Source organism: Ailuropoda melanoleuca, chromosome 4, assembly GCF_002007445.2.
Source record: "Ailuropoda melanoleuca isolate Jingjing chromosome 4, ASM200744v2, whole genome shotgun sequence".
Lineage (NCBI taxonomy): Eukaryota > Metazoa > Chordata > Mammalia > Carnivora > Ursidae > Ailuropoda > Ailuropoda melanoleuca.
The window spans coordinates 12,888,731-12,906,716 of NC_048221.1; the positions used below are offsets into that span (position 1 = coordinate 12,888,731).

Consider the following 17,986-nt stretch of genomic DNA (forward strand, 5'->3'; position numbering starts at 1 on the left):
CTAGCTATAAGATATCTTTCTTTTCTCTGTTCAAGCCCTGACCCAGGGAGCTAGGAGCATGTGGACCTGGTTCTGATTGGGTCCACCGTGATGTGATGAGTTCCCGGAGAGAACGTGGTAGGCATGCAGTCAAAGCTTGTTGAATGAATGTATGAATGGACGGACGGACAGACGAAGGAATGATCATTTGGGAGAGGGTGGCCAAAGTGGAGATCCAAGAGTCTGCCAACCACTTGGGTGCTCACGTCGCCAGCTCCCAAGATCTGAAGGGACCGACAGTGGCAGACAAGAGGCTGGGGGCTTCCGGGCGGGGTCTTCAGTTCTTCCGGCTCGGCCCCTTTAAGGGGAGGGGCCAGCGGGGTGGGCGCTCGGAGCGTCAGTGCGGCGCGAAGATGGCGGCGGCAGCGGCTGCAGGCCCCGGGGCGCTCCAGGCGCCGAGCTCGCTGCTGCTCGTGGTGGGCGGCGAGTGCGGGTGCTCGGGGCTGCTTGCCTATGTGCTGGAGGAACTTGAACGAGGTCGGGCCGGCCTGGGGGCGCGGGGTGCGGGAGGCGAGCGCGGCCGCGCATTNCGGGCAGGGGGGGGGGGGGGGGCGGCGGGATCCAGGGACCGGGAGGCTCGGTCCTCTTCATCGTTAGGCGCACCGCGCAGGCTGAGACCTTGGGTGCCCACGGAGGAGGCGGCGCCCGGGCCTGGGTTGGGCTGCCCCTCCCAGACTCGGGAGCAGCCCAGGGACAGGACAGGGGCCCGGGCTTTGGGATCCGCGGGATTGGGCAACACGGTCGACGGCTCCGCTTCCCGTCCAACGGGCCCGCCGGGGGGAGGGTGGGTGGCCTCGAATCGCCCGGTTTGGGCAGCCTGGACGTCCTGGAAGAAGGAGTAGGTGTGGGGAGGCTGGTCCCGGATCCCCGGGGCCCATTTTCCGTTGCTCCACAAGGACCTTGCTAATTGGGGTGTGGGCGGGCGCGGCCTGCCCAGGGGATTTGGCATCTGGGGAGGTGAGTCATAGGTGCACCTGCAAGGTTCACCTGCAGCCACTTGGCACGGTGGAACTGGCGGGCGTGGTGCACCCCACACTGTGTTTGGAGGGCATTCACCCCCCCCCCATCAGATGGGCAGGGCCTGCGGTCTGACGCCTGTAAAATGGGAAGGCAGCCGCACGCTTCTGTTCTTATGCTTGGGAATGTAGTCGTCTGTGCCCGGGTCCTCCTGCTCCCCTCCCCACCGCGCTATGTGCAGGGATGGTGTGGCGACCACAGGCAGGTTCAGCTCTGTGCTCACAGGGCCAACAGTCTGGTAGGGGGATGGACCCAAAGTGGGTGAAGAGATGGAACAAGTTTTAAGCTCACCTGCTGTCAGGAGTGCTCAGAAGAGTGCAAAGGGCTGAGGACCTAAAGGGTAGAGTGGCAGAGGGAAGGGCCTCCTGAGAGTGGGAGTAGCTGGTGCAAAGGCCAAGAGGTGGGAGTTTGTCTGGCAGGGTGGAGGAGCTGTGAGACCAGTGGTGGGGGTTGGGGAGATGATGGAGATGAGATGACTGTTTAGGAGGTGGGAGCTTTCTTGTTGATGATGAGTCTTCTCTGTGAAAGGCCGAGTTACGCTTTGGGTTCCTTGACATGGATGCAGAGAGATCCAAGGGCACTTTGGGTGGTTCTGAGTCTCCAGGCTGTTGCATTGGGGGTCAGGTTGAGGTGAGGGTCTGGGATTGCTCCCACCTGCCTGATACTAGTTATTGAACTATTCTTGGAGCTGGGGAGCCCAGCTGATTCCCTACATCACTTCTCCTGTCCCCCTTACCCTCCAACAGGCATCCGGTCCTGGGACATTGACCCTGGCATTTGCAACCTAGATGAGCAGCTCAAGGTTTTTGTGTCCCGGCACTCTGCCACCTTCTCCAGCATCGTGAAAGGTGAGACTGGAGACCCTGCATGTGTCAGCTGCTCCCCTTTCACTCATTCACTGGGCAAGTGTTCTCTGAGTGCCAGCTATGTGCCAGGCATGGGGTATGGCTGTAAACAACAGTAATAATGTAGTGTGCAGAGCAGGGGTGGGCCCTGACCCAGCACGAACCCCCTTGGTCATCAACTATACACAAGGCAGGAACTTATATTATTGTCACCGTTTTGCAGATGAGGCAGCTGAGGGGCGGGAGACAGGGAGACCTCCAAGACTGGGCTCTTTGGATTAGAGGCATCTGGGGCTGATATGTGTCAAGTGGAGGGAAGGGCCCAGGCAAGGTGAGAAGATACTTGGAAAGTGAGGGGCTGCTGAGTGGACCTGGAGGGTAGAATGTGGACCCCGTCTGGCAGGAACTGTGTCTGGCTCGTGGCTGTGTCCCTCGTACAGAGCTGGGTGCACTGTAGGTGCTCAGTAGATGGGGAGCTGGGAAAGAAAAAAGATCGAGGAAGGGGTCAGGATACCTTGCTAGCCCCACACGGCCCAGGGTGACCCATTGCATGGAGCAGCTGCTGGGCGGGTTCCAGGTGTCGCCTACAGCCGCTCTTGCCTCAGCCAGCCTGTTGAGTCAGCCCTAGGCTGCTGCAGGAGGGGAAGGAAATGTCCTTCTCCTCATTGTCCTAGCCGTTCCTGGTGGCTTCCTGACCCCTCACAGGATTGAGGGGGTGGGGGCTGGAAATCCCATCTGCTCTCTGTGACCGTGGCAGCTACTTCCTCTCTCTATGCCTTGGTTTCCCCACCGGAATGGGGCAATATCCGTACACGATAATAAGCATGTGATAAACTAATAAAAGGTTGACTAGTGCCAAAAGGTCCTTGTCTCCCCAGCCTCAGACCTGGTGTTCCATTTTTGAAATATCTGGGCTCTGGGGAGCAGACCAGGGTGCAAGATTCCAGAATCACCCCCACTCCCCCCTTTGTGGCCCAGGAGGCCTCCCTGCCCCCATGCTCCCCCATGTTCCCCCATGCTCCCCTCATTCTGGCCTCAGCTACCACTTCCTGATCCTCAGACAGTCCTGCCTCAGAGCCCTTGCCCATGTCTGCCCTCTTCCTGGTGTACCTCATTGGCCCTCCCTGGGCTCAGGCTTCTTGCCTCTAAATGGGGGTGACAGTGGCATCTCCCATAGGGCTGACTCCTGTGAATTGGGGCCTGTGAGCAGTGGAGGCCTATTCTCACTGCTGTTTCCAACGCGAGGCCTGCCAAGGCAGGTTTCCTGTTCTTGCCTCATCCTGACCTACAACTCCACTATGTGCTTGTTGATCCTCAGATGACCCCCCTGGCTGGGGTTCCTGGAGAGCAGAGTCATGGAGGGGCTTGTGGCTGCCTGCAGGCACACAGGGAGGCAGGGTTCGACACCAGGACGGCCCAGCCCAGCACATGTGGCCCAGCCCCAAACTCACTACGCCCGATTCTCCCACAGGCCAGCGGAGCCTGCACCACCGCGGAGACACGCTGGAGACCCTGGTCCTCCTGAACCCATCAGACAAGTCCTTATGTGACGAGGTAGGGAACAGTCTGGGCGTCTGCTGGGACCGGCGCCATCCTAAATCCTGCCTTCCTGCGTCCCTGGTTTTGTGCTATTTGAAATCCTCTTGACACCCACTAGCATTACCCCCTCCTTCAGGAAGCCTCCCCAGATGGCGTCGGCTGTAGCTTATTCCCTCCTCAGGGGCGATGGTGGGAGCAGGTGAAGTCAGGAAAGACTGGAGCTTGGGAGCAAGAAGCGGAGCGGGGAGTGTCTGGAGGCAGGGAGGTGGGGCTTGACTGGGGTTTGCGTCTTGTGCCTCCCTCCTGGCTGGGCCCCAGGAGTTGTCTGAATTGACTTCTTCGTACGTCTGGCTTGTGGACACCTGTGCCTTTCTCCCAGTTACCCACGGGAAAGAGGAACAAGATAGAGCCCCAGGACACCCTCCTAGAGACCCTTGTACAGATTGATTCCTCTGATCAAAAATGCTCCATTTTGTTCCCTCGAGGAGCTCCGAAGGAGATAGAGCCAAACACAGATACCCTCTCTCCCATGGCATCGAGGCTGGGCCAGAGAGAGAGGTGGGCTGGACGGAGTCCAGAAAGGGTATGGTGGGCTTCTAGGAAGAGAAGGCCCTGGAGCCTGGCTTTTTAGGTTGAGCAGCAGGAGTTTGTCTGGGGTGGGGTCCAGGGCTCAGCAGGAAGCCCAGAAGGTACCCTTCCAGCTTCCTGTTGAGTACTGGGGTTGGGGGCAGGGGTGGGGCAATTATATGTAGCTTTGTGGCTGGAGGCCATTCCAAGGGGGGATGCAGGCTTCGTCACTGCACAGAGTAGGGCCTTTCACCGTCTCCTCTCCCACAGCTCCGGAATCTTCTGCTTGACCCTGCCCCTCACAAGCTGCTGGTGCTGGCTGGGCCCTGCTTGGAAGAGACAGGGGAGCTGCTGCTGCAGACGGGGGGCTTCTCGCCCCGCCACTTCGTCCAGGTCCTAGGGGACAAAGAGGTAAGCCGCCACCTCCTCCTCATCCTGCTTCCCCTGGCTCGTCCCCAGCGGGCTGTGTGGCCCGTGTGACCTGTCCCCCTTGCATCCCATCTCCTCCTCTGTGGAACAGTACCAGTGACACATGTCCCTTCTGTTATTGGGGCCCAGTTCCCTCACCCACCACAGTGTGTGGATTGAGGCTAGACCTGTAGATCAGCAGACCTCCCAGAGACTTCAAGCGGCACCCCAGGTTCTAGGTCCCAGCAGAGTAGGGTCCTTTCTAGAGTCCTTAGTCTGGGTGGGGCGAATGAGCAAAACTGTCTGGTAAGTCACCTTTTCCATTATGAGAGTCACGTAATGATGGTGAGATAAGAACCAGATGCGGAGGCAGGCGATGTGGAAAGTCTCCCAGGAAGGAGCTGTGCTGTAGAAGAGAACAGCAAGTGCAAAGGCCGTGGGGCAGGGAGAGTAAGAGAAAGGGTGGGGGAGGGAAGCAGGCGGTGAGGCGGGACCATACATCTCTGTGGACCATGGGGATGGCTGGGTTTTGTCCTAAGGCTGACAGGGGTTGGGCAAGGGATTCTTCCAGGCCCAGGAGGCAGGATGGGGGGTGTCCCGGCCTAGTTTTCCCAGGGGCTGGATGTTGCCTCGCTCTGGAGGCATCTAACCATTACGCCCTTCTGCAGATCCGGGATCTCCTGGCATCCACACCCCCACCTGCAGACCTGCCCAAGCTCACCATCACCTGCCCAACCTTCGGCGACTGGGCCCAGCTGGCACCCGAAGTGCTCAGCCTCCACGGCGCACTCCAGCTGCAGTGGAACCCACCCGCACAGCTGCCGGCGTCTGAGGGCCTGCGTGAGTTTCTGGAGTATGTGGCGGAGTCGCTGGAGCCGCTGTCTCCCTTTGAGCTGCTCGAGCCGCCGGCGTCCGTGGGCTTTCTCAGGCTCGCCCGGCCCTGCTGCTACATCTTCCCCGGCGGCCTCGGCGACGCTGCCTTCTTCGCCGTCAATGGTTTCACCGTGCTGGTCAACGGTGGCTCCAACCCCAAGTCGAGCTTCTGGAAGCTGGTGCGGCACCTGGACCGGGTGGACGCCGTGCTGGTGACCCATGCGGGCGCCGACAGCCTCCCGGGCCTCAACAGTCTGCTGCGGCGCAAGCTGGCGGAGCGCGAGGAGGCGGCGGCCGGCGGGGGCTCCGGGGATGACCGGCTGCGCAGGCTTATCTCCCCCAACCTGGGGGTCGTGTTCCTCAACGCCCGCGTTGCCGCCTCGCGTCTGGTGAGCGGCGAGGACGAGGCGGAGCTGGCCCTGAGCCTCTTGGCCCGGCTAGGCATCACACCCCTGACTCTGAACCGCGGGCCGCTCCCGGCTGAGCCCACCGTGCTCTTCCAGAAGATGGGTGTGGGCCGGCTGGACATGTACGTGCTGCACCCGCCCGCGGCTGGCGCCGAGCGCACGCCAGCCTCCGTGTGTGCCCTGCTGGTGTGGCACCCCGCGGGCCCCACGGAGAAGGTGGTGCGCGTGCTGTTCCCTGGCTGCACCCCACCCGCCCGCCTCCTGGACGGCCTGGTCCGCCTGCAGCACTTGGGCTTCTTACGGGAGCCCGTGGTGACCCCCCAGGACTTGGTGGGGCCTCGACGAGCTGAGAGCAAGGAAAGCGTGGGCTCCCGGGACAGTTTAAGAAGAGAAGGCCGGACAACAGCACCCGGCAGAGCTGCCCAGGAGCGCCCCGGGGTGGCCCGGAAGGACCCACCTCGGGCTGAGGCCCCCCGCAGGGCTGAGAAAGAAGTCAGGGTCCCCCGGGAGGTGAAGAAGGACCCCAAGCCGAGCATCCCTCGGACCCAGCCCCGGGAGGTACGCCGGGCGGCCTCCGCTTCAGTCAGTGTGAAGAAGGCGGGTGCCCTGGCAGCCCCCAGGTCCCGCAGAGCACCCAATACCCCCCGCCCAGGTGTCCCGCCAGCAGAGAATGGGCCCCGCAGCCCCCCCAGCTTCCGATGTGGAGAGGCCAGCCCCCCAACAGAGGCCTGTACTTCCCCAGCCGCCCAGCTGGTGGCCACACCCAGCCAGGAGAGCAGCCTGGAGCTAGGGCTGAGCCCAGCCGGGGAGGACAGCGGCGCCTTGGAGGAGAAGACGCTGGAGCTGCTTTTGGATGCCAGCACTCCCAGGCCACGCACACCCTCGCCTACTGGAGCCCAGCAGGGCCCGGCTGAGGGCGGTGGGAGACTGTCGCTGAGCCCGCTGCGTGGCGGGGAGGCCGGGCCAGATGCCTCACCCACAGTGACCACGCCCTCCCTGCCCGCAGAGGTGGGCTCCCCACACTCCACAGAGGTAGACGAGTCCCTGTCAGTCTCCTTCGAGCAGGTGCTGCCGCCACCGCCTGCCACCGCAGGGGATGCTGGGCTGAGCCTCCCACTCCGCGGCCCCCGGGTCCGGCGATCAGCCTCCCCGCACGACGTGGACCTGTGCCTGGTGTCACCCTGCGAGTTTGAGCACCGAAAGGCTGTGCCCATGGCGCCGGCGCCTGCGTCCCCTGGCAGCTCCGAGAGCAGCGCTCGGTCCCAGGAGCGAGCAGGCGCTCCAGGGGCTGAGGAAACGCCACCCACATCTGTCAGCGAGTCCCTGCCCACCCTGTCTGACTCAGACCCCCTGCCTGCCGCCCCCGGCACTGCGGACTCAGACGAGGACATGGAGGGCTTTGGGGTCCCTCGCCGCGACCCACTGCCCGAGCCCCTCAAGTTTCCCCCACCGCTGCCCACCCCACCCAGCATCTGCATGGTGGACCCCGAGATGCTGCCTCCTGAGCAGGCCCGGCTGACAGAGGGCCTCAGCCGTACCCGGAAGTCCCTGGCTCGCCCTAACCCCAGCACGGCCACCTCCAAAGCCACTCCAGCGACCACTGCCAAAACCAAGGGACTGGCTGGTGGAGACCGGGCCAGTCGGCCACTCAGCACCCGGAGCGAGCCCAGTGAGAAGGGAGGTCGGGCACCTCTGTCCAGAAAGCCCTCAGTCCCCAAGATGACCACTCGGGGCCCATCTGGTAAGTACCCAAGAGCCAGAGTCCTGCAGTGGGTTACCGGCCCAAGTCTTTGTTCCCTGCTTGCTGTGTGGCCTCAGCTGTACCTGCTACTCTGTCTGGGCCTCCGTGTCTCATATAAAATGTTAAGTTCTGGCTCACTGTTCAGGCACTCGTAATGCCGGGGCATTCAAGCAGTGCCGTCAGTGGAAACGTAGAGCCTATCTGTCATCGTGAATTTGCTGGGGCCACAGTACACAAGAAAAAACAGGTGAAATTAATTTTAATAGTATATTTAACCCCTTTGTGTGGAGGTTCCCAAGCCCACGCCTACCAGGTTCGATGATGGGCTCAGAGGACTCGGTATACAGTCCTCCTCATGGCTGAGCTGTATTAGAGCAAAAGCATACAGAACAGAAGCACCAGGGGCGAGAGGTGGGAGAGGGGGCTTCCCTGGGGGGAAACCAGGCACAGGCTTCTAGAACTGCCTCCCAGCGCGGTAGCACCATGTGCCTTAGGGCCCGAGCAGCGAGCCGCGGTGACCTGTGTGAGGTGAGGCTTCCCTAGGAAGCTCATGAGAGACGGAGCGCCCAGGGTTTCTAGTCGGAGCTGGTCACGTTGGCCCCCACTGCCTGACAGACACCCAAATTCCGGGCTCCTCTGAGGGGGAAGCAGGGATTCAGCAGGAGCCGCCCTGCTGCGGGACCCGTGGGCACGGCGGGCCACCCTTGTCGCGCAGGCTGCGGGGACCTTTCTGAGATCTAAGTTCCCCAGACTCCAGCCTGAGGCTGGCAGTCTCGGGTGTATCGTGGTAACTTTTCTCCCAGTTTTCCTTAGTTGTGATGAAATGTACACGACATGACCTCACCTTAGTCGTTCCTAAGTGCACGGTCCGGCGTTAAGCGCATTCATGTGGTTGTGCAACCTTCACGGCCATCCCTCTCCAGGCCTGCTTTTATCTTGCCAAACCGAAACTCTGTCCCCATTAAATACTAACTCCCATTTCTCCTCTCCCAGTCCCCAGCACCCACCATTCTACTTTCTGTTCCTATCACTCTGACGACTCTAGGGACCTCGTGTAAGTAAAATCATACCGTGTGTATCTTATTTCACTTAGTGGAGTATCTCCCTGGCTCGTCCATGCTGTAGCCCGGGTCATGATTTCCTTCCCCCGTTTTTTTTTTTGTGTTTTTTTTTTTTTAAGAATTTCCTTCCTTTTTCAAGTTCGAATAATACTCCGTGATGTGGCTGCACCATATTTTGTTTATCCGTTCACCTGCTGATGGACGCTTGAGCTGTATCCACCTTTTGACGACCGTTGAGTTGCGTTGCTATGAACACGGTTGGGCAAATATCTTTTGGAGATCTTGCTTTCAACTCTTTTGGGTATATTCCCAGAAAAAGGATTGCTGGATCATATGGCAATTCTATTTTGGATTTTTTTCGAGGAACCGCTATACCATTTTCCCCAGCAGCTGCACCATTTTATACTCCCACCGACAATGCAAAAATGTTCCAATTTCTCCACATCCTCGCCAGCACTGTTTTCTGATTTTTTTTGATAGTGGCCACGTGATGGGTCTGAGGCGGTATCTCATGGTGGTTTTGATTTGCATTTCCCGAATTAGTGATAGCATCTTTTCATGTACTGTTGGCCATTTATATATATCTTTTTTGGAGAAACATCTCTTCAGGTGTTCTACCCCTTTTTGAATCCGGTTGTCTTTTTGTCGTTGGGTTATGAGAGTTCTGTATCTATTCTGGATAGTAATCCTTTATGAGATACATGATTTGTGAATATTTTCTCCCATCTTGTGTGTGGCCTTTTTATTTTTTTAATGGTGTTCTTTGCGCAAAAGTTGTAATTATCACAAAGTCCAGTTTGCCTTTTTTTTTTTCCCCTGTGCTTTTGGTGTCCTATCCAAAAAATCATTGCCAACCCAATGTTGTGAAGCTTTTGCTTTGTTCTAAGAGTCTGGTGGTTTTAGCTCTTAAATTTCGCTCCTTGATGAATTGAGTTAAATTTTGCCTGTGGTGCTAAATAAGGGTTCAACTTCATTCCTTTGCATGTGGATGTCAGTTTTCCTAGCACCAGTCTTGGCATCCTTGTCAAACATCATTTCACCATACATGTGAAGTTTTATTTCTGGGCTTTCTGTTCCCTCGGCTTGTTATGTATCTGTCTTTCTGTCAATACCACATTGTCTTGATTAGTATCCCTTTGTTGTGAGTTTATGAATCAGGAAGTGTGAGTCCTCCCAACTTTGTTCTTCAATATTGTCTTGCCTTCCAGAATCCCTTGAGATTCCATATGAATTTTAGGATAGATTTTTCTGTGTCTGTAAAAAGCCATCCCTGACACTTTGACCGGGACAGCATTGAATCTGTAGGTCACTTCAGGTAGTGCCGACAGCTCACTGAATAGTTAAGTCCTCCAGTCCGCAAATATGGAATGTCTTTCTGTGAATTTCTGTGTCTTTTTTCATTTCTTTCAGAAGTGTTTTGTAGTTTCCGTATATTTTATTTTCTTGGTTAATTTCTAAGTATTTTATTCTTTTTTGTTGCTATTGTAAATAGAATTGTTTTTTAAGTTCCTTTTCAAGTTGTTCACTTTTAGCATATAGGAGCATAACTGATTTGTGCATGTTCATTTCGTATCCAGCTACTTGGCTGGATTTGTTTATTCTAGCAGATGGTGTGTGTGTGTGCACGCACGTGCACCCATAATTTTGAGTTGCCTGCACATAAGAGTATATCCTCTGTGATCAAAGATAATTTTAGTTTTTTCTTTTCCAATCTGATACCTTTTCTTTTTCTTGCCTGATTGCCCTGGCTAGCACTTCCAGTACTGTGTTGACTAGAAGTGGCAAAAGCCAACATTCTTGCCTTATCTCTGCTCTTAGGAAGAAAGCTTATAGTCTTTCACCATCAAGTGTGATGTGAGCTATGGCTTTTTTGGTTTCTGGTGTATGGCTTGTGTTATGTTGAGGTAGTTTCCTGCTATTCCTAATTTGTTGAGGGTTTTTATCATGAAAGAGTGTTGAATTTTGTTTAATGTCTTTTCTTCAACAATTGAAACGATTGGGTTTTTTTAATCCTTTGTTCTGTTAATGTGTATTGTATTGATTTCTCTTTTTTTTAAGATTTTATTTTTAAAGAGCACCTGGGTGGCTCAGTCAGTTAAGTGTCTGCCTTTGGCTCAGGTCATGATCTTGGAGTCCTGGGATCAAGCCCCACGTCAGGCTTCCTGCTCAGTGGGGAGCCTGCTTCTCCCTGTCCCTCTGCTGTTCCCCCCCCACCCCATGCTGGGCTCTCTCATTCTTGCTCACTCTCAAATAAATAAAATCTTTTAAAAAAAATTTTTTTATTTTTAAGTAATCTCTACACCCAACGTGGGCCTATATTGATTTTTTTTTTTTTTTTGTATGTAGAACTATACATCCCAGGGATAAATCCCACTTGATCACAGTGTCTATCTTTTAAATATGCTGCTGAATCTGGCTTCCTAGTATTTGTGGAAGATTTCTGCATCAAGGTTCATAAGGGATATTAGTCTGTAGTTTTCTTCATAATGTCTTTCTCTGACCTTGGTATCACTGGCCTCGTGGATGAGTTAGGATGTGTTCCCTGCTCTTCAGTGGTTTCGGAAAAGTTTGAGAAGGATCGATGTTAGTTCTTCTTTAAATGTTTGGTGGAAACTTCGTGAAGTCTGGGAGGGTTTTAATTACTGATTCAGGCTCCTTACTCATAATGAATCTGTTCAGCTTTTCTGTCTCTTTGCGATTTGGTCTTGGTAGGTTTTGTGTTTCTAGGAATTTGTATATTTTTTCTAGGTCATCCAGTATGGTGGTTGTACAGCTGTTCACCATGCTCTCGTAATGCTTTTTCTGTCTGTAGAGTCGGTAGTACTGTCCCCACTCCTACTTCTGGTCTTAGTAATTTGAGTCTTTCCTCTTTTTTCTTAGTCTAGCTAAAGGGCTGTCAAGTTTGTTAATCTCTTTGAAGAACCAACTTGCAGTTTTGTTGATTATCTTTTGTATTTTTCTAGTCTCAGTTTTTAAAATCTCTGCTCTTATCTTTATTATTTCCTTTTCTCTGCTAGCTTTGGATTTCCTTTTGTTTTTTTTCTAGTTCCTTGGGTTGAAAGGTTGTCACTTTGAGATGTTCTTTTTAAATATAAACATTTATAGGGGCGCCTGGGTGGCTCGGTCGTTAAGTGTCCACCTTCGGCTTGGGTCATAGTCCCAGGGTCCTGGGATCGAGTCCTGTATCGGGCTCCTTGCTCAGCGGGAAGCCTGCTTCTCCCTCTCCCACTCTTCCTGTTTGTGTTCCCTCTCTCTCACGTCTCTCCGTCAAATAAATAAATAAAATCTTTAAAAATATATATATAAACATAGGTATAAACTTCCCCTTTATCTCTGCTTTCTGTCAAAGATTCTTTGTCTTTCAGCAGTCGGATTATAGTGGGTCTCACAGTGGATTCTTTCAGGTCATCCTACTTGGAATTTGTTGAGCTCTTTGGACGTTCATATTAACACTTTTCATCAAATATAGAAAGTTTGGGGCCGTTATTTCTTCAAATAGTCATTCTTCCCTTTCCTCTCCTGGGACTTGACATGTTTGTTGGCCCTTTTGATGGTGCCCTGTAAGTCCCTTAAGCCGCTGCTCACTTTCTTCAGTCTTACCTCTCCGTGTTCCTCAGACTTGATAATTGCCATTGTCCTGTCACCAAAAATCAGTGTTCAAATCATGAACTGAATTCCTGTGGTGAATTTTTCATTTCAGTTTAAGATTTTATTTATTTATTTGAGATGAGTGAGAGAGAGAGAGCAGAAGCAGGGGGAGCGGCAGGCAGAGGGAGAAGCAGACTCCCCTCTGAGCAGGGAGCCCGATGTGGGACTTGATCCCAGGACCCCAAGATCATGCTTAACTGACTGAGCCACCCAGGCGCCCCAGCTACAGAATTTCTTTTGGGTTTATTTCTATGTTTTCTCTATTTTTAGTGATGTTTCCGTTTTGTTCATGCAGCGTTCTCTTGAACATCTTCCTTTCTTTCTGTGAGCATCTTTAAGACCATCGTTTTAAAGTTTTTGTCCAGTAAGCCCACCGTCGGGCCTTTCTGGTTTCTGTTGATTTTTCCTTTTTTTTCCTTTGAATAGGCTCTACTTGTCCTGTTTCCTTGTATGTCTTGTGATTTTTGCTGTTGTTGAAAACTGGACATTGGAATTTGATCATGTGTTATCGCCGGAGATCCAGATCTCCCCCTTCCCCGGGGCGGGTTTGTGTGGCTTCTCTGGTTTTGCCATGTGCTGCTTCCGTGCTGGGGGTCAATCCAAGGGGGAAACTGAGGGTCTTCTCAAGTCCTCTCTGAGCCTGTGCCTTTCTCCCGTGTGTGTGGTGACTACCCTAAGTCTCCTGAATACACGCAGTGGCTTTTCTTTTTTTCCATGAAGTTTTTTATTCTAATTCCCGTGTAGTTAACATACAGTGTTACACGAGTTTCACGTGTATGATACAGTGATTCAGTGCGGTGGTTTTTGAACGGCCCAGTCCTTGCATGTCTGGCTCCCAAATGGGGAAAAAGCAAAAAATGAAGGGAGGCAGGAGGGAGAAAAGGAGAGGACATGTTCCCAGTTCTCTCAGTCTCCCATAAGTCAGGGAGGGGCTGCCAGCAGGACTGTCCCGGCGTCTGGGTCAGAAGGCAGGTTCCCAGTGCTTCCTGCTGCGCCGTCATCCCCGAATCCTGCTGAGTTCACTCTGTCCTGCGTGCTGCGCTCTCAGAATGTGCGAACGTGTCATCGATATGAAAAATTACTTGCTAGTTCCGCTTCTCGTTGCCACACTAAGTCCTGGATGCCCGGGGACGCCTGGGTGGCTCAGTTGGTGAAGGGCCTGCCTGCGGCTCAGGTCATGATCCCGGGGTCCTGGGATCGAGTCCCACATCAGGCTCTTTGCTCAGGAGGGAGTCTGCTTCTCCCTCTGCTGCTGTTCCCCCTGCTCGTGCTTGTGCTCTCTTTCTTTCTCTCTCTCAAATAAATAAATAAATCTTAAAAAAAAAAAAAAAAAAGTCCTGGATGCCTGGCATGTGTTTAGCACCCCAGCTCGTCTCAGCTCGTACCTGCCACGTTCAGTGGGTGGTGACACCGCGGAGGGCAGTGCAGGGGGCTGGTGGGAGAGCCGCAGTGATGGTTGGCTGTGATCATAACTTGAGCTCAAGTCCCTGAGGGCTTGCCCACCTGTTCCAGGCGCCTGGGTGCCCCTGCCCTCTGGAAGCTGACCGTGGCTCTGGCTTCTTGCGCCCGGTGGCCTGTCATTGGTTCCTAGCCTCAGTGCCCACCTGAGCTGCCACTCCTTGTCCTTCTTGGGCACACCCCAAGGGAGGCACCTGGTGGGCCCCTGTGAGCTTTGGCAGGTCAGGGGTCCCCAGCACAGTGGCAGGTGGCTACCCAGGCCTGTGGGGCAGGGCTGGCACCTGGAGTCATCTGAGGCCCTGTCTACCGGGGCATTTGGCCACTTGGGGTCCCCTTCTCCTACTGCCTCAGACACACTGACCGTCCGTGCTGGTGTCAGCGCACTATGTCTCAAAAGGGCCAAAAGGTAAACGTGTTCAGTTTTGCAGGCCCGGTGGCCTCTGTCCCAACGACTCAACTCTGCGCTGTGGCAGAACAGCAGCCTGGGACGTAACCAGATGAGCATTCTGGTAAAACTGCATTTATGAAAGCAGGCCGTGCTGCTGGTCCCAGCTCTACCCCTGTCCTCCTGCCCTGCGGCTTCTGCCCACGCTCCCCTCATCTTCCCTTCGCTGTTCCACCTCCTCAGTTCCTGTCTCCCTCGCACCTTCCGTAGCCACGGTGGCTTTCTCTTCCTGAGTCTTAAGATCCTCACCACCGCTGTTCCCAGCTATGAGTGAGGGATGCCACTTGCCCAAGGCTGGGGGATTCATTCATTCTACAAATGCCCCGGCAGCCCTCTGGACCCACACCCTGAGCTGGGCAGTGTTTATGATCATAGGATATCAGGTATCTGGCCAGTTTCCTGGGCCTAAGATCCTGGTATGTCCTCAGTCATTTGATCATGAGACACAGCTGGGACTGGTGGCCTCATCGCCCTTTGCATAGGCTCTGGGTTCAAGGCCATGCATGAAGCTCTGAGAGCCGTGCCACATCCTCGGTCTCCCTCTTGCAATTCCGTCCCTCCCACGCCCATTCTATCTCCCCAGTGCCCTTGGCGGCAAGGATTTTTGTGTCTCTTGCTTACTGCTGTGTCTGCAGTGCCTGATGCCCAGGAGGGCTCGATAAATGCCCCTTGAGTAGTTGAACAGACGGATGCTGCAGAAACCTCAGATTGTTCTAGGTACCGGTTGCTTTGGGAGCTGAAGCTCTGAAACCTCTTCCAGGAAGCCCTCCCTGATTGCCCCTTCCTATCCTCCTTACCTCTGGCCCTGGGTATGTCTGCATCCAGGGGCTAGCCAGGGAGGGTCCAGGCCTCCAAGGATATGACCAGGGGTATCTGCAGAGTTCACTGAGTAACTCTCCGTGCCAGGGAGAGCTTGTCAACTATAAGATAGTGAGATCAGGCCTTCTCCTGAGGAGGGAACCACTTGGAGAGGTGTAGGCAGAGCTGGGAGCCCCTTCCCAGGCCCTGGGTCTTAGCCCCTTCCTGGTCCCAGGAGCTCAGGACTGACGCCGTCCTTCTTGCCCACAGGGTCAGCTGGAAGCCGCCCAGGTGGGTCAGCAGCCCCTCCCGGCTCCCCTGTCTACCTCGACCTGGCCTACCTGCCCAGTGGGAGCAGCGCCCGGCTGGTGGACGAGGAGTTCTTCCGGCGGGTGCGTGCACTCTGCTATGTCATCAGTGGCCAGGACCAGCGCAAGGAAGAGGGCATGCGGGCTGTCCTGGATGCACTGCTGGCTGGCAAGCAGCAGTGGGACCGTGACCTCCAGGTGCGTGACCACCCCAGGGCCCCAGACAGTCTTGGCACGAGGTTGGGTCCACACCTCGTGATGGCTTCCTGTTGAACGTCGTCTTTTGAGGTCTGTGTGACCCTCACCCACCCACAGAGGGAGTGGGGCTCAGAGAGACTAAGCTGTGTCCCCAAGGCCACGGAAACAAAGGCAAGCACAGAGGTCCCACCAGCTCTCAGGACTGTGTTCCTCTTGCATCCACTTCGTCTGTCTGTAGCAGCCGGGGTGCGGGTGCTGGGCGGGACTGGTGTGATTGGCCGGGAGGAAGAGGTGAGGTGTCTGTGCAGCTGACGCAGTGGAGAATTGAGCCTGGGGCTGGGGTCGTCCCCAGAGGAAGCCTCAAAGCAGATCCTTGGAGTGCGAGGCAAGTTTGGGTAGAAGCAGGCGCTTCCAGGTCCCTGGCCATCCGTGCAGCATGTGAGCGGGCCGGCACCCAGCCTCGCGCGGAACACCTGCGGCCCCTGCTCTCCCGCGGCCTGTAGAGAGAACTGGCTTGTAGAGAGCCGGCAGGGAGGGTCCCGGGCGCAGGGTGGTGGCAGAGCAAGCCTGGCGTGTGCAAGCAAGGAGCCGGAGGGAGGCCCGGTCTCCTGTGTTGTGAGAGGCTCCCTTCCCCTGGGTGCTGTGGGGAGGAGAAGGGACTTCAGGGATGGGCTGGCCGCCAGCTACAGACAGCCAGGAGAGGGCGAAGGGAAGCAGATCAACCATGGTCAGAGGAGAAGAGCCTGAGATGCCAGGAGTGGAGCAGGGGGCTGGGCCAGGAGGGCAGAGGGCGGCCCCCCCCCCCCACACTCAGGCCTTCTGTCCCACCCGCAGGTGACCCTGATCCCCACCTTCGATTCGGTGGCCATGCACGAGTGGTACGAGGAGACGCACGCGCAACACCAGGCGCTGGGCATCACGGTGCTGGGCAGCAACAGCACCGTGTCCATGCAGGACGAGGCCTTCCCCGCCTGCAAGGTGGAGTTCTAGTTCTGGGCCGCCGCCCGCCCCCAGCCCGGAGTCTGCCGCTGCCTGAGATTCCCCTGCATCAGAAATAAACCAGGTACCCCACTCGGCTGTGGCCTCCGTTCCTTCTGCTGACAGGAGACTTGGCAGCGTCCAGGGCCGTCATCGTCACTGTGCTGGCCCCCAGTTTCGGGGGGGGGATCCCCAGGAGCCCCCAGGGGAGGGCGTGCCTGTCTGGTGCAGAGCACCAGCGGCTGGCATGTGCTGCTGACTGCGAGGGGCTGATTTTACCAGTGGGGAAGCTGGTAACCCTGGGCGGCTGCTGGACCCGCACCACACACACCAGTCCGTGGCCCAGGTGAGATTGAACACCAGGCTCTGGGCTCCAAAGCTGGAAAACAGGTTCCTCTCCATTTCTAGAGATAATTGATGCCCACGGCAGGAGACCCTCATGCGACAGGTCTTAAAGAAGAATTGGAAACCCAGAGGTTACAAAACATCAATTCCTGAAGGACCCCCTTCCCTGCTGTCTGCACACTTAGGGATACTTAGACATAACGTTAGAGAAGGTACCACGCGCTGGCGTAGATGGCGACCTGGAAAGCGCACATCTGTCCTGTCACCTGATGTCTGAGTGTGACCGAATAGAGAGATGGAATGAGGTGAAGGATCTTGGGATTATCTGGATGGGCCCTAAATCCAATGACAGGTGTCCTGATAAAAGACAAAAGAGGTGACACTGACAGAGGAAGGCCTCGTGGAGATGGACACAGGGATTGGAGCAATGGGGCCGCAAGCCAAGGAACACAGAAGCCTCCAGAAGCTGGGAATGGTGAGGAGTGATCCTCACCTAGAGCCTTCTGAAGGAACCAACCCTGCTGGCACCTTGATTTCCAAGTTCTGCCTCCGGAAGTGCGTAGATTGAGCTGTTGTTTGTGGTGCTTTGTGACGTTGGCCCCAGAGGAGCTGTTTGCCACCCGGCTCCCTTCCCTGGACGTGGTGGTGAACCACGCGTGTGGCTGTGAAGGCTCTCCTGCCGCGGACTCACTCCTGTCTCACAGCTCTGGAGGCTGGAAGTCAGGGTGCCGGCGCGGTCGGAGTTTGGTGAGGACGCTTCCTGGCTGGCACATGGCTGCCTTCTGGCCCAGCACTCACATGTAGAGGGAGGGGGCATGGCGGCACGGTCTCTCACACCCCCTTCTTAGGAGAGCATGAATCCCATTGCAAACCCCCCTTCCACTTCCTGATTATCTCCCAGAGCCCCCATGTCCTCAGACACCATCCCGATGGGGAGTCGGGCTTAAACATAGGAATTGCGGCGGGGGGGGAGTTGTACTGGTTAGGTCTCAGCCTATCCGTATCCGGCGTCTGGGTGGACTGGCCCTTGTGGTTGCTCTGACTGTAAGACACCCTTCAGCAACACCGATCTGGAAACGGAAAAAAATAAAGGTTTCTTACTTACAAGACCTGGAGATTGCACAGCACCCCCAAGGCCACGGAGTGAGGGGGAGGGGGAGCGGAGACGGAGCCTCGTGTTCACTGGCTGGGCCTCTGCTTTTATGGGGGTACAGGATGGGAGCCTGGGGTCCCAGGGCTCATGGCTCATTGGTAAACCTAAAACATGGGAGAGGGAATTTAGAGCACCAGAAGGGAAAAAACAAGTGGCCC

General features: G+C 55.6%; 1 protein-coding gene across 1 annotated transcript; it reads left to right on the top strand.

Moving 5' to 3' along the window:
• Window positions 1-368: 368 nt before the first annotated feature.
• MAP1S (microtubule associated protein 1S) lies at window positions 369-17,784 on the top strand. The gene is made up of 7 exons (XM_002912795.4): window positions 369-516; window positions 1,803-1,904; window positions 3,373-3,455; window positions 4,278-4,418; window positions 5,084-7,436; window positions 15,117-15,352; window positions 16,187-17,784. Exons 1-7 carry the CDS (start codon window positions 393-395, stop codon window positions 16,340-16,342), a joined length of 3,195 nt encoding a protein of 1,064 aa, XP_002912841.2. The 5' UTR covers window positions 369-392; the 3' UTR covers window positions 16,343-17,784.
• The last annotated feature ends 202 nt before the right edge of the window (window positions 17,785-17,986 follow it).